The 17,357-nt window shown below is 40.2% G+C and overlaps 1 protein-coding gene across 1 annotated transcript in view; it reads left to right on the top strand.

The window, feature by feature from the left end:
- LOC126457626 (ATP-dependent RNA helicase DDX3X) overlaps window positions 1-17,357 on the top strand; it is a 166,355-nt gene that overhangs the window by 30,098 nt on the left and 118,900 nt on the right. The window contains exon 3 of the mRNA XM_050094097.1: window positions 10,175-10,334. Within this exon, the coding sequence (XP_049950054.1) occupies window positions 10,175-10,334 (160 nt within the window). The remainder of the gene's footprint in view (window positions 1-10,174; window positions 10,335-17,357) is intronic.

Raw genomic sequence — 17,357 nt, 5'->3', positions numbered from 1 at the left:
AGAGTGAAGTGTGCAGACTATTTGCATATCCATAAAAGAATGATATATAAGACAAATAAACATACTTTGTTTGGGTTGGGAATAAGTGTTCTCATTTGAAGGCTCTGTTTCAAAGTGAAGATGTTTCCAATGGCTATTTTTTGTGTTCTAAATGTTTTGACAGAATAACAACAATGATAGTACTGGAACAAGGTGAAGCCTCCCATGGTGCAGATGATGTAGATTTTGCACCAATAGAGGAAGAATTAAATACCCTGAATCAGTCAACTGCAGAGGTAGGTGTTTGTCCTGTTAAGGAGCCGTGGTCAGTGAAGTTGAGTCATGAGCTCTAGGCATCAAGAAAGTGCAGAGAAATTACTAAAGCTATGGATGAATACACTACAGCAAAACTGACCACACTCTTCAAAGTAGAAATTCCATCTTCAGAAGAAAATGAACCAAAACACTCTTGCACCTCATGCCAGGAATTTTTCGCAAATATCAATTCAGCTGTTGAGTATTGTGCATCCTACAACGAAAAGGTGCAAGTTTGAACTGTTATTCCAGAGACATTTTCAAAGAATACAATTTTGAACCACGTTCCATCAGTATCAAAGTACATGGTAGACAAATCAAGAAATGAGAGATCTGTAAAAGGAGTATAAGGGTAACAGTTGAAGGTCAAAAAGTTGTGAAAGTGAAGAGGTACACGACTCAGTATTAAAGAAACTTTTGCAGTTTATAAGAGCAACTATACAACTTCACATATTGGAAGATCAAAATTTTGTGCACTATGACCCAAGTGCGTAGTTCCGCACCCATCTAGAGATGTCTGTTTATGTGTGTACTGTGCAAATTTTTGAACTTTGTACGTGACATATGACACCTTGGTTGGGCACGTGAAGTCATTAGTAGTCTGTGACATCAAGTGAGAGACTCGTTTGTTTCAAGAATGTGGTGACTGCATTGGAAAGAGCAGTCTTAACAGATACTTGGCCTGGAAGATGTAGCAGATAACTCTGCAGAAATTACATTGCGACATGGGAGGAAAATAAACTAATGAAGAAAACTGTTGCCTTTGAGTTTCGTTGATGAACTTGGTAAATGGTCAGTAAGAGCAGTAACACACCTGCATCTGAAGAAATTGCAACATCATCATATTGCAGAGGTGAAAGGGTGTGAACAGGCTGAAGAACTATGTTTAGTGCTTCACTGTGATTTAGCTGAGAGCTGGTCTGTATTTCTCCAACTAGAAGTAAAAGGGTACCATTGGAGTAATGACCAGGTTACAATTTTTACAGGAGGTGATATATTTTCAAAACAAGATCTCAAGTGTTGCAGTTATAAATGGTGACACAGGACATGACTCGGCACATTTTGCTAGCAATGTGCAAAATTTTTAAACTGCAAACGAGTGCATAGAAGATCATCATTATTTCTGATGGTGCTCCTTGTCATTTTAAAAATTGTTACCAGCTGTTTGAGTGAAGTTGATTGTGCCAACTGACTGGCCGTACAGTGCTACTGGTCATGGGAAGGGGCCTTGTGATGGTGTAAGAGGCCTGCTGAAGCACCATGCTACAAAACCTAATCTTTCCAGACCAAATACAGCTGTTATTCAGAATGCTGAGGATTTTAAGAGAGTAGTGAAATCTTACACATCCACAGCCCTCATTCTTTTGTCCAAATAGGAAATGGCAGAATTCCGTGAGCAGAAAAAATAATGTTCCAAACAAACTACTCCTGTGAAAGGAATTCAGAGCACACATTTTTGGACTCAGTGAGGGGTGAACTCATATTGCACACACTTTAAAGAGCAAGAAAGAAGAAATTTCATTCATTTGGCCAATACCAGGATAATATTCAGATTCACAACCAGAGAAGGGGTGTTTGTGTGTGTGTGTGTGTGTGTGTGTGTGTGTGTGTGTGTGTGTGTGAAAGGCAATTGAAGGAAGATAATGAAACAGTGGAACACATTTTTAGTTCATTGACTGGCTAATTTCAGTACAAAACAGAGTGCACAGAGGTTGTAAAATTGAAACATTTTAAGTCTTTGGACCTTTCACATAAATTTTAGAACTATTTAAAATGCTTGAAAAATGAGTCTCTTACTCATCTTTCAAAACTAAAATTATGTTACAGAAGGCTAGGTTTTGATTTTTAAGAGCCTGTTATGTGTTAATATGGTAATAAAACAGATTTTATGTGTGGTAAAACTTTCGATTGTTTATAAAACCTATTCAACCTAAAAGTGGAAGCTCTCCTTTTCAGGGAATGTAGAACTATATTTGTACTAATCAACAGAAAAAAATAAAGATTCCATGGATTGGCATTTTTGAAAAAAAAATTTCCCATAAATTATATTAAAAAAATTCAGAATGCTGTAGTAAAAGAACTGTGACAGATAAGTCCAGACAGAGGATTTTTTGTTATCATAAAGCAATTATCTTTCAAATAAAAAACGAACAAAATAGCCTATCTAGAAATGTTCCAGAGATACAGCATTGTAAAATTTTTTCCAAAATCTGCGTGTTCAAAATGGTATGCGCAGTCTGATCTTTGGAGTTCTGCATCTCGGAGCAAGAATTTTTTTTTTTCTTTTTTGAGAAAACAAAAAATGTGTGTTCCTTACTTAGTCCTTTATTTTAACATATGTTAAATTCAATAACATCAGATACTATGAAGGTAAGATTTTTTCCTAGCCTTCCTGAGTTGATATGGACTGTGCCATGTATTATTGTCCTTGTACAACAGGTTTTCCCGACCCAGTACTGACATGCTGTTGCTTAATTCTGACAGGACTCCTCTTTGGTATAAAGCTGACATGGTTGCCTTATATTTATCACATTAACATCGAAATTCCTTGCCAACACCTCTGGGGGACCAGATCACTCTATTCTGCTTAGTATTTAGCAAGCCCTAATGTCATACTGACTGGACTGCGGTCGCCGTAATTATCTCCGTGGCATTTTCAGCTCTGAAATTATTAGACCCAGTTCATAATCGTGAAGTAAGACTTGGCAGTGGTGCCATGTGAACTAGTTCTAGAGCCAGTCTCCTCACCAAAGCCGAAATCTTACCCCTTCAATTTTGGTGGTACTAACTCTTGCTCACTTACGTACTCATCGTACAATAATTTCCTTATTGAAGTTATCAGATTAGTTTTTCATATAGAGGGTGTTGAGCCTATCACACGTAACTGCAATGAGTTTTTGAATTGGTGCTTAGCTCAAGACCCTGTGCCGCCACATCGAACTACCCTTCTTAGACTGTGCTGGCTGTCTATTCCTGTGAACTAATCCTTAGTTACTATCCAGATCATTAAGTACGACCAATCTATTTCAGGGACTTTAAGTTTGCCTCCCCATGGCCTTAAAGTATCTGTTCCTCTCAGTTCTTCAGTAGTATCAGGTGACTGTCATTTTCACTTACAGCTGTAAAACAATGGCTAGGAATATTCAGGAACATTTGTTGCGAGGTACAGATAGTGTCATTATTGCAGGGCTGATAATTCAACAGGTTATGAAGCAGGTGTCCCTCAACCGCATTTTAATTTGAACCACCTCAGTGAACAGTCTCTAGGCTGTTGGTTGGTGTTACTATTATCAAACCCCGATATCTATTGTTCACTGTATTTTACTTGACCTTAGTCTTATTACCTGCTCAGTTGTCTTTTTTAGGTTCCCAAATAATTTGGGTGTCGGGAATGAACTGACTAGCTAGGGAAGTGATTCACGCAGAGTATTCAATTTCGCAATTACGGTTACGGATGTGTGGGTGCAGATAGCCCCTCTCACCACATGGAGGTAAAATCTGAAGTGGTGGGCTACTTGCCCCTCAGTTAAAATGTGCCCTATCAATGAGCCCATGACTGCACAGCGATCTTTCTTTCATTCCTCCCAGAAGAAAATTATTACCTGTTGCTACACACTCATCAGTCATGCCAGATTTTAACACACAGCCATAGCCTTAGCCATTATGTAATGAGCCACCTCTGTGTTATGGTTGTGACAGTATCTCATTTCCTGACGGAATGCCACCTCGTGGCTCTTCACACAAAGCGCGTCTTCCAGATTCTTTTGCCTCTGGAAAGAGGTGGTTAGGTTTATGGTGCTTCACTGCATACTGCTCCTGGGAGTGGTGAGCATAGACCTTACATCCTCTCAAAATTGTCCTACTCATTACTTTGTCATTCTGTTTTCAATTACCTTTAGATGCAATTGGCTGTTTTTCTCCTGCACTCTTTTACATTTTTTGGGAGTTTTTCTGCATATTTCCTTAGTCTTGATACTAGCTGATGAAGAAAAAAAGCTAACCAGGATTTTATACTTCCTCCCAGAAAGTGGGGACTGTAACAGATCTGTTGTGATTGGTTGTGGGAGGCACATCTGCAAGCTGAGCCATAGTATACACCCACCTGTGCACACCTACTTACTGACCTAACTATTTCTCTCACTATATTTTAGTATTGTCAGTCATATTGGTGTTCATTACACGTTAGGTATTTCACACTTACTATTATATATCTCCTCTCTACCCGACTGTAAAAAATACTTAAACATTATTTATTCTCTTAATGTTACCCTGCATCAGGTGGGCAGGGGTCTGACATGGGGGAAGAATCTCTAGCTGCAAGGTGAGCCATTGGGGTGGTGTCGTCAGTCCTTGATATAGGTCAGTTTGTTGCCCGTTATTTCCTTGAGGTCTCAGAATTCACTTACAAGCTTGCCTACAAACTGTGTTGTGATTATTGTTTTATTGGCTTATCATCTTGAATCTGTAAGACGTATGAGATGGAGTTGCTATAGCAATCTATATCAGAGCTCCAACCAATACCCTAAGTGGAAGATGGACATGTGTTGACAACTGAATCCAGTTTGTTTCCTGTTAATGATGGGGTCCTCACTTTACATTTAGAAATTCTAAATTAATTTAACACTTCTCTGGCATAGCCACTTTGACATAATGTAATTTTGGCACCTGATTGATTGACCTTAGTGTCCAGATAACAACTAATATACTCAAGGTCCTCAACATCAAATGTGGAAGTTAATTCATCATTGATTCCCTTTCCTCTGTCTGTGTCCTCTGAAGCAGTTGCGATGTCACGTACAGGCGGATAGTTACCTTCCACTGTCCGCGCACACACATGTGATGTGCATGTGTCACTTGAGATATTCTTGACTATAGAGCTGCATTCAGTTTGGTATGCCACTGATGACCTGCCTGACAAATTCCGTAAATAGTTTTTCTCTGTTTCTGCACTTTCTCATCATTTTTAAACATTTGCAGCTTATTGTCTGCTGTCTAGATGTGGTCCTCTTTCTCAACTTGTATCATCCGCTGTAAGATTAAAACCATTAAGTCCCTTAGGTGTGTGAATGTTTGTCTCTGTGTCACCGTTGAGAGATGCAATGAAATATGCCCTTTTCAACTTAATAATTTGTGTTTTGGTATAGTTCAAAAAGTTTTGCTTTTCTGGTTGCTCAACCTATACTCCGTACTTAGAGAGAAGAGCTCTGACAGCTGGCATTACAGTTGCCAGTATTAGACATGGATGGGCAGTGAGCCAGCGGCGGGAGGAGTTGGTTGACAGACCTTCCCGTCCCACCCTTCAGCCCGCAGCAACACTCAGCTCCTTCAGAACCTAAAAATGCCGCATCATTCATTGCAACATTCCTGTAGGGGCAGCATTCTGCTGACTGATGTGTTCCATGATGGAATATTTTTTTACATGCGCTACCAGTGTTTGTCACCTCACACACACACACACACACACACACACACACACACACACACAATTTCTTTAATGATATTGCAGCTATTTTACGGCAACAATGTTTATTTTATTGTTATTCAGTTCAGATTTCACTGTATTTCATACCAGTCTGATACCTTTGACATATAAATAAGTTACAGTACTCTGGATTGTGTAACAATAAAATAAAAATTATTACTGTCAAACTGCATTAACGTCATTAAAAAATTACCATGACTGTGATTCCAGCCAAAATAAAAATTGAACAGTCAGATTTTGAACATTACAAGGTAAAGCAAATTACACAAATGTTACGTGTAAAATATTGAATAAGGATGCTATCTCTATTTTTTTATGCAGGAGAATGGAAACCCCCAGATAATCATACGAGTGGTCATCTACATCTACATCTACATCTACATCTATACTCCGCGAGCCACCTTACCGTGTGTGGCGGAGGGTACTTATTGTACCACTATCTGATCCCCCCTTCCCTGTTCCATTCACGAATTGTGCGTGGGAAGAACGAGTGCTTGTAAGTCTCCGTATTTGCTCTAATTTCTCGGATCTTTTCGTTGTGATCATTACGCGAGATATATGTGGGCGGTAGTAATATGTTGCCCATCTCTTCCCGGAATGTGCTCTCTCGTAATTTCGATAATAAACCTCTCCGTATTGCGTAACGCCTTTCTTGAAGTGTCCGCCACTGGAGCTTGTTCAGCATCTCCGTAACGCTCTCGTGCTGACTAAATGTCCCCATGACGAATCGCGCTGCTTTTCGCTGGATCATGTCTATCTCTTCTATTAATCCAACCTGGTAAGGGTCCCATACTGATGAGCAATACTCAAGAATCGGACGAACAAGCGTTTTGTAAGCTACTTCTTTCGTCGATGAGTCACATTTTCTTAGAATTCTTCCTATGAATCTCAACCTGGCGCCTGCTTTTCCCACTATTTGTTTTATGTGATCATTCCACTTCAGATCGCTCCGGATAGTAACTCCTAAGTATTTTACGGTCGTTACCGCTTCCAATGATTTACCACCTATGGCATAATCGTACTGGAATGGATTTCTGCCCCTATGTATGCGCATTATATTACACTTATCTACGTTTAGGGAAAGCTGCCAGCTGTCGCACCATGCATTAATCCTCTGCAGGTCCTCCTGGAGTACGTATGAGTCTTCTGATGTTGCTACTTTCTTGTAGACAACCGTGTCATCTGCAAATAGCCTCACGGAGCTACCGATGTTGTCAACTAAGTCATTTATGTATATTGTAAACAATAAAGGTCCTATCACGCTTCCCTGTGGTACTCCCGAAATTACCTCTACATCTGCAGATTTTGAACCGTTAAGAATGACATGTTGTGTTCTTTCTTCTAGGAAATCCTGAATCCAATGACAAACCTGGTCCGATATTCCGTAAGCTCGTATTTTTTTCACTAAACGTAAGTGCGGAACCGTATCAAATGCCTTCCTGAAGTCCAGGAATACGGCATCAATCTGCTCGCCAGTGTCTACGGCACTGTGAATTTCTTGGGCAAATAGGGCGAGCTGAGTTTCACATGATCTCTGTTTGCGGAATCCATGTTGGTTATGATGAAGGAGATTTGTATTATCTAAGAACGTCATAATACGAGAACACAAAACATGTTCCATTATTCTACAACAGATTGACGTAAGCGAAATAGGCCTATAATTATTCGCATCTGATTTATGACCCTTCTTGAAAATGGGAACGACCTGCGCTTTCTTCCAGTCGCTAGGTACTTCACGTTCTTCCAGCGATCTACGATAAATTGCTGATAGAAAGGGGGCAAGTTCTTGTCATGACCACATAGTCTTCGGTATCTTAACTGCTGCTGTCCTCATCGTCTGATAAAGAAATCACAATATTATGAATGGATTCTTTTCTTACACCTTCTTCTATGTTTGACCTTGTAATCTCTTTCCACACATGGGTCACGATGTTCTTCCAATTTTCTGGCGTTATTTGTGTGACAGCCTCATTTACCAGCTTCTGTGTCCCGCAACATAAAGGTTTTGCTCCGCAACATCTGCTTTTATTTGAGCCCAGATGAGTTCAGTTGCATTATAATGGCAGTGGTATGGTGGAAGATGTATAACTTTGTGGCTATGGTTATCTGCTAATGTATCAATCACATAATGCGTCTTCTGCGGCGTGTATCGTTTCACTAATTCCAGAAGTTCTGCTTTGCGCATATTCTGTTGAAAGCCTATATTATTATCGTTCAACCAGCTGACTATTTCGACTCTCCTTGCAGCAGCTGTTGGTTAATTGTTCAGAATGGGACGGCACATTGTCCATTACAAAAACACTACCAGAACTAGCGTTTGGTAGCAAACGAGTAATGAACCAGTGTTTCAATGTATCTGCATTCATGTCCTCATGGTAGTCGACAGTTTTTTTGACTGCAACATCATCATAGCACCGGGCACAAAACCTTTCATAGAGCCAGCATGAACTATAATTAGTCGCCCTCCCTTATCAGTTGGCACACTCGTAGTTCAGTGGCGTGTGTCATCAGTCCATGTGACGGAACATGCATGACGCACGTTTCGTCAATCAATATTATATTTTCCGGACTCACTGGTAGCAACTCACGCAGGAAACTTCATCTCCATGCTACAATGTCCCCACACTCCATCAATACCTTTTGTCCTGAGAACTTTTTCCAGCATAAGCCAATTTTTTTTCTAAACAATGGAGAGACTTGTCATTGTGCCTGTGAACAAACCACTTTCCTACAGTGATGCCATCAACTTTTGAAGTGTCAGGTACTCCTTCCTGCTGTTGTACGCATATGTGTTGCCTGATAGCATTTTCGTCAAAGTTGTCTGTTTGTCACATGACACGCTCTCTTCCTTCACATTCCAGGTGTCACAATAACAGGGCTCACAGCTGAATTGGCAGCCTCTTTATCATTTGTGACACTTTTCACTGTCGTTGTAGTGATGTTCAATGCTTCTGCCACTCTGTCAACCACTTTACTCACTGATATCAAAGGCCCACCATTGTTCCTTTCCCTTTCAAAGTAAACACGCAATCTGTATATAAATTTGTGTGCTTGGGATTTCAGCGTAACTCCTTTCCCAAAATCCCTCTTCTCTGCACTACAGGCAGCCATTTTCTACTTATCCACTCTTTTCCACATATACACACAGTAAGAAACTCTCAGAAGTAGCGTAATGCAGACATATACACGCAAACCTGAACGTAGCACGTGGTGCAACTGACTGAAAGCAGCTGTCGCCCGGCACTACGGCAACACTGGGGTGTTGCCACGGTAATGTAAATAAAAGGTTACGATCTGATTGACCATCGTGGATGCGTGAAGCATGTGCGCCAAGGCCGCATCAGCTGTCAGAGCTCTTCTCTCACCGTATGGAATATAGGCCCTTAATCTTTTGAAGAGATGGATTCACAGAAATGACACTCACAAATTGTAGAACAACTTTGCTTTGTATATTTTGCTGCTAATTACCCATTTCGATGAAGCTCTGGTCAGTATGTGAGATACGTGTTCTTCTGGTTGCTTGCTGCATATTAGATAGTAAGCAGGTTGTTGTGAAGTGTTAGAATATTTCCTTACTTAATTCATGAATAAACAGCAAAGGCTAAGGCAGATTGCTTTTCATTCGGGAAACTGATGACTTTAAGATCTGCTCTTATCTCCTGAACATTCAGAACTTTTGTAATAATTTAACATTGTGGGTAGAGTCTTTGTTTTGAATAAGAATAATAATTTGGACTCAAAACATAGAACTTTAATCCTCTATGTATATTAAGAGATTGACATTTAACATTGTCCCTTTCCCCTAATCTCAGTACATAAAGTTTACATAGACGTGCTGTACTGGAGACTGATATTATTATGTAGTACTGCAGATCTGAGCAGTAAGGTTAATATGATTTGCAGAAAATGCTTTTTGCATTCAAAACAGGGTACTGGTCCTCTACTGAAGCTGTTAATACAGTTTCTTCGTGTTTGTTCACTGTCCACACTTTTTAAGTTTGTGACTCTGACAATTGTGACAAAAACTGTGCAGGTGATTTCTGTGCCTCATTGCTTTATTTCAGTGACTGTTTAATAACAGATGAGATGAAGTTTTCATATTTGGGAAGCCATGCAGCTAAGCCTCAAATTTTTGAGCCTTTACAATTTACTAAACAACACATATTGTGCATCATGTATCCCAGCTTGTGGCAATACCATAACAAAGTATACAAAAACCTCACCATCTTTTTAAATTAAGACACGTTTGGCTAATTTCTAATTTTTGTAACCTCCTCTTCTCCCTCCCTCCCCTCCCCACCCCCCTCTCCTCCCTACCTTCGTCTCATTCACTGCACTTCTTTATCTGTCCCTTTCGTGTTGAAGAATAAATGTAATGGCATCAACTAAATATTTCAGCCAGCAAACAGAGCACAGAATACAGCGGCAGCAGTAGTAGCAGTGGAGGTGGTGGCAGCTCAAGTTACCGGGGGCGCCGAAACGATGGTTATTCGAGTACCAGTAACCAATGTGCCAATGGTGATGGCTGGGGAGATAGTAGAGACTACAGGAGCTCCAGGTAAAGTCCTAAAACAAGTATATTTTTTGCTGTCTGTCTTTTTCTTGATGCAGTAAATTCTATATACCTTGGAAATTTGTGTATGTGAAAGGTTTATTGAATAAAATTCAGATCTCGGAAGTACTAGAAAATGTTGGACTTAAGTCTCAGGATCAAAGATGCATTTTGAAAAACACCACATGCAAGTTTCTAGTCTCCATGTGGAATATTCTTGCTCCAGACTGCAGTAACAGCCTTTCGGCTCACGTAGTAATCATTATTACATATCTAAATTTATCATAGTTATATCCCCCCCCCTCCTCCTCCCTTCATCATGGACCCTAGCACAATGGAGTGGCTCCTGTATCTCAGTGATAGACAGCTGTATCGCAGGTATACCCACTTTGCAGTGGGGTGCGATGTGGGAGGGGGGGGGGGGGGGTTGAGGAGGAGGGATCTATAGACAGGCTAGACTAACGTATGGCTGATGAACAGGGGCAGGAGGCTTTCCGGTAATTGTAGGGGCAGCAGTCTGGATGAGTGACCGATGTGGCATTGTAGCATTAGCCAACATGGCCTTCCTATGTTGGTAATGCGAATGACTGAAAGTAAAGGGAAACTTCAGCGGTTACATTTCTGGAGGGCATTGAGCTCTTCTGAATGACTTAATGGTGATAGTATCCTCTTGGGTATGTGAAGAGAGACAGGTACTAGTTTTAATAACTAGATTTTTAACTGCAAAATATTTACAGAAGCAAATGTACACTCTGACTAGAATTTATCGGATGTGAGCTACAGATTATAATTGAATAAATCGCAGAATACAGCGAATTGAGGTATGGAATCTGCACAGGTTGCTGAATTTTCAAGGGAATATAGGTAACGACTGACTGAAACAAGGGAAAGGAATGTAATAGATGACGATCGCTAATGTTGTGAGAAGAAACATACAGCATAGGATCAAATAGACAAGACAGGGCCAAATAGAAGTCGTTCATCTACATATATACTCTGCTAGCCACCAAGCGGTGTGTGGTGGGGGGCACGATTCGCGCCAAAGTCATATTCTGCCCCCCCCCCCCCCCCCCCCCCCCCCCCGTCCCACTCCCCCTTCCCCTCTGTTCCACGCGCAGATCGCGCAAGAGATCGACTGTCTGAATGCCTCATCACGAGCTCTAATTTCCCTTATCTTTGAATGGTGATCATTGCACGATTTGAAAGTTGGTGGCAATAATGTATGCTCTACATCGTCGGAGAAGATCAAATTTTGGAATTTAGTGAGCAGTCCCTTCCGTTTAGTGCATCGTCTGTCTGCAAGTGTGTCCCACTTCAAACTTTCTGTGAGATTTGTAACGCTCTTGAGATAGCTAAATGTACCAGTCACGAATCTTAAACCGCTTTTAGTAAAGGTTGCCTGTTTATACTATAAAATGTCACTTGTAAGAAAATGAAAGAAACCTTCAGAGAAAAAGCAGCCGCAATTGAATGTCAAGAGCTCAGTTGGCAAGCCAGTACTTAGCAAAGTAGAGAAGGCTGAGACATGGGAAGAATATATAGAAGGCCTCTAAAACATTGAGATACGGATGCCATACTGTTAGAAAAATTCAGCAGACTACTGAAAGATCTAACTCATCTGGAGAAAACATTCCCTTCGTTATTGAGATCCTTTGGATGACCAACTATGACAGAACTATTTCACCTTGCGTGCATCAAAAGACACAGATTTCAAAACTAATGTAATAATGCCAGCTGCAAAGAATACGGCGTGTATATATTACTGAAGAATCTGTAAAAATTTGTGTTCGCAGAATACTGATACTTACAGCAGTGTGGAAAGATTTGAGGAAGCTGACTTGGGGGAAAGCTCTGATAGGGTTCCAGAGCAATGTAGGAACATACTAAGCAATACTGACTGAACGACTTTCTGTAGATTGGTTAAGGAAAGACAAACCTACAAGTATAGCATTTATAGCTCTCTTAGAGCTTTTGGCAGTGTTGGTCCTACTCTCTTCGAATGTGTGGAGGTAGCGGAGATAAACTACAGAAAGTGAAAGATCATTAATAATTTGTACAGAAACCAGATTGCTGATAAGTGTTCAGGGAAAGGGAAAGGAAGCTGTAGTTGAGAAGTGAGTGAGACAGGGCTGTAGCCTACCTCCGATGCTATTCAATTTGTATATTGAGAAGAAAACCAAGGAAGAAATTTTGAAATGGAATTAAAGTTCAGAGAGGTAAGTGCCAGCTTCCATTGCAGTAGCAGTAGTACAACACGAGAGTATGGCTGTCAAGGAGTGGGAAAAGGAGCGTGCACTTTATAGTCTAATTCTTGAATTTCTTGCGTATTTGTGTATTTTCTAAGTGCAGTCCCATATTTTAATAACAGAATAATGTAGTTTAACGCGGTCTTCAGTACGGATAGGAACCCTGATTACAGTTGATGGGGGGGTGTTGATGTCAGAAGTAGTTTATAGTGAAATTGAAGTAGATAGCCCTCGAGTTAGTAAGGGTGCTTCGGGAACCGAAATGGGAATACCTGGAGGGAAGGCAACATCCTTTTCAAGAAACACAGTTGAGAAAACTTAGAGGGCCGTCATTTGAAGCTGACTGCCGAACGATCCTACTGCCACCAAGAAATGTGTGTAAGGACCACGAGGATAATATGAGAAATTATGGCTCATAAGGAGGTTTATAGACAGTCATTTTTTCCCCCACACTATTTGCTAGTGGAACGGAAAGGAAATGACAAGTAGTGGTGCAGAGTACCCTCCACCATGTACCGTATGGTGGCTTGCGGAGTATCAATGTAGATGATCTTTGCTGCTACAGCTAGGTGGTGCCTGTGGGGAGCCCTTGATTGGAGTAGACGGCATCAGGGCAGACATTTTGCGTGTGAAACATATCAAACAACATAATAGGTATACTGATATTTGATATGACTGTCTTAACTGACAGATATTGGCATGTCAATTTGGGCAGTTATAATCTAACTACTTTCCTTACCATGGTTACCCCATGGGAAGAGGGACAAGCCTGGCTGTAAAGTGTCTGTTTCTTTCTGAAACAATAGAATGAATGAATGTAAGGAATGATGTTTCTATAACAGCACATATGACAGTTTCACAGCAGTGATCCAGATTCTACATCTACGGTGCAAACCACCATGAGGAGCATGGCAGAGGGTATGTTCCATTGTAACAGTTATTAGGATTTCTTCCCATTCCATTCATGTATGGAGCATGGGAACAACAGCTATTTGAATGACGCCCCCCGCCCCCCCCCCCCTCCTCTCTCTCTCTCTCTCTCTCTCTCTCTCTCTCTCTCTCTCTCTCTCTGTCTGTCTGTCTGTCTGTGTGTGTGTGTGTGTGTGTGTGTGTGTTCTAATCTTCTCCACGAGTGATACATAGGAGGGTTGTAGTATTCCTAGAGTCACAATATAAAGCTGGTTCTTGAAACTTTAACAGACTTTCTCAAGATAGTTTACATCTATCTTCAGCAGTCTTCCAGTTCAGTTCCTTAAGTATCTCTGCGACACTCTCCCACGGATTAAACAAACCTGTGACCACTCAGGCTGCCCTTTCTCTGTGTATGTTCAATACCCCCTGTTTGTCGTACTTGGTACAGGTACCACACACTTCAGTAGTATTCTACAACTTGTCGCACGAGTGATTTGTAAGCACTCTCCTTTGCAGACTAATTGTACTTCCCCAGTATTATACCAATAAACTGAAGTCTACCACCTGCTTTACCCTTGACTGAACCTATGTGATCATTCCATTTTATATACCTACAAATGTTACTCCCATATATTGGTGAGAATTGGCTGATTTTTAACAGAGTCGTTGATATTATGGTAATAAGATACTAAATTTACCATTGGATTTGTACGAGTTGGCAGATTCAAACAGTGACTCGTTGATATTGAAGTCGTAGGATACAATGTTTTTTCGTTTTGTGAAGTGCACAATTTTACATTTCTGAACATTTAAAGCAAGTTGCCAATCTTTGCACCACTTTGAAATCTGATCAGGATGTGACTGAATATTTATGCAGCTTCTTTCAAATAGTATTTCATTATAGATATGTGCATCACCTACAAGAAGTCTGATGTTAGTATTAATATTGTCTGTGACGTCATTAATATACAATATGAACATAAAGAGTTCCAGCAGAATTCCCTGGGGTACACCTGAAGTTACTTTCATCTGACGATGACTCTCCAACTAAGATAACAAGCTGCATCCTCCCTATGAAAATGCCCTCACTCCAGTCACAAATTTCTCTTTATACCCCATACGATTGCGCTTTTGACGATAAGCATAGGTATGGTACTATGTCAAATGCTTTTCGGATATCAATACATACTGCATCTAGATGATTGCCTTGATCCAAAGCTTTTAGTACGTTACGTGAGAAAAGTGTGAATTGAGTTTCTGTGTGCAATGTTTTTGGAATTCATACTGATTGGCATTGAGGAGGTCTTTCTGTTTGAGATACCTCATTATGTTGGAGCTCAGAATATGTTTAAAGATTATACAACAAATCAATGTCAAGAATATTGGATGGTAGTATTGTGGTTCACTTCTCTTACCCTTCATATAGACGAATGTGACCTATGGGGGCTAAGTCAACTCCAAATCCAGTATGGAATCTGACAGGGATTCCCATGTGGCCTGGAGCTTTGTTCAATTTTAGTAATTTCAGCTGTTTCTCAACACCACTGACACTAATAGTTACTTCATTCATATTTTTAGTGGTATGAAGATTAAAGTGGGGAATTCTGCTGGGGTTTCTTTTGTAAAGGAACATTTGATAACTGAGTTCAGCTTTTGCTTTGCTACCCTCTATTTCAGTCCCTTTGTCATTCGGTGGGGACTGGACACTAACTTCGATGCCACTAATGACCTTTACATACAACCAGAATTTCTTTGGCTTCTGTGAATATCGCTTGACAGTATTCTGCTACGGTAGTCATTAAAGGAATCATGCATTGCTGTCGTGTGTTTCATTCAGCATTTCTATTTCTATAGCTCTATGCTATATTTTATACCTGTTATGCAATAGTCTTTGTTATATATATATATATATATATATATATATATATATATATATATATATATATATATATAAAAAAAAAAAAATAGAGGGAAACATTCCGCGTTTGTTGCGAAAGCTTGAATTTCATATGTATGTTTGTGTTTGTTTGTGTGTCTATCGACCTGCCAGCACTTTCGTTTGGTAAGTCACATCATCTGTGTTTTTAGATATATTTTTCCCACGTGGAATGTTTACTTGAGGCAGAGTTTCTCCACATGCTCCTGCCCTATGCTGAAAGTTCTCGGGATGAGACTCTGATTTTTTTATCTAGTTTATTGAACATGTATATATTATTCTTCTTGGTGTAATTGTCCTTTGTACTTTGTTAATCATTGTTGCCACAACTGCATCATGGTCACTTATACCAGTTTGTGTGGAAATCCTCAAAGAGGTCAGGTTTTTTTGTTACTATTATATCCAATATATTTGCATCATGAGTGGGGTTCCTATCTATCTGTTATGGTAGTTTTCAGAGAAGGTGTTTAGTAAAGTTTCACAGGATGTCCTATCAACACCCACCACTAACTAAACTGCCATTTTCCCTGTCTTACAGTATGATGGGGGTATCTTCCGCACAAGTGAACTGTGGTTTTCTCTAAAGTTTTCAGTTACATAAATAGATGAGTCCAGTGGGCAAAAGAAGCATCTAATTATCATTTTATACCCACCCATGATATGAGTCTTGCCCCAACAATCTCGCATGCAGCTTTAATTTTTGTCTCAGTGGATTGGAGTTTCTTGTCTACTGCTACAAATACACCACCATTTGCCATTTGCCTATCCTTTCGATATACATTCAAAGTTTCCCCAAAAAATCTCACTCCTATCAATTTCAGATTTCAAACAGCTTTCTGTACCTAGTATTATGTGAGCTTTACCATTAGGATCATAATACTGTAATCTGATGGAGGCATATCTGGATCGGATATCTGAGAAGCAGTGTCTGATGTGTAGTGCACGCCTGCTCCATTTAGGGGAACCCTACTGTTCTCAAGCCTATGGTGCAAGTCCAGGAAGTCACAGCCTAACTTGTCACAGAACCTTCGAAGTCTCTGGTTCAGTCCTTCACTCGACTCAGGACCACTCGACTCTGGTGTCCATCCACTCTGTACAGGACACCTGGATCTACCATTGACACACCGCTCGCAGTCAAGTGGACGAGTAATGACTGATTCTGTACTTTTGCAGAGGAGGCAGGATTCACTGCAGAGGATAGTACTTGAGGTACCTGTGGTACAGGCATTGCAGGTACACAACTCTCGGGAGCTCTTGCAACACACAGATTCACAGCAGCTGCCAATTGTTTGACAGTATTCAGGGCTATTTCCAGCTGCTTACAAATGCCAACCAAGTCATCCCATGTTTGAGAACAGCATTCACAGTGGGGTTGCATTTTGGCTGGTGCAGTGTATTAAAAGGCAGTGAAAAATTAACTTTTTTAAAATTAAGACCACTGATTAGTTGTCTGCAAACTCGAATACAGAGTTCATGTATGATAAGTGCAGATATAGGGTTATTCCTCTTTAAGGGAAAACTACATGTAACACAGTATGTTAGTTAGAATATCTGCTACAGTAACTAAATTACAAATGCCTATTTACTACAAATTGCTCATAGATTATGCAAAGGACAAAGGTAACCTCCAAAAATTCTCAAAAAATGTGTTTCTGTGTTGATATACAATGAAATTCAGGGATGATATATTCTTTGCCAGAACTGTGAACCACAAATGTTGATTGCTATGAAATAAATTATATATCCAAAACACTTGTACCTAAGTTTTGTACGCATCCGAAATATGTAAATAAATGGGTGCATTGTACAGGTTTTTCAATTAACTTATTCTGTGCACACTTCTAGACTCCCGTGCTGAAAAACAACACTGCAGCCTGAATTTACTTCAGGTAAAATTGCTAAAATGTGTAGCACCAACAAAGCATGTTTTCTTCC

Source organism: Schistocerca serialis, chromosome 2 (assembly GCF_023864345.2).
Source record: "Schistocerca serialis cubense isolate TAMUIC-IGC-003099 chromosome 2, iqSchSeri2.2, whole genome shotgun sequence".
NCBI lineage: Eukaryota > Metazoa > Arthropoda > Insecta > Orthoptera > Acrididae > Schistocerca > Schistocerca serialis.
Note: the sequence above shows the minus strand (reverse complement) of the source record. Positions and strands in the feature narration are given on the sequence as shown.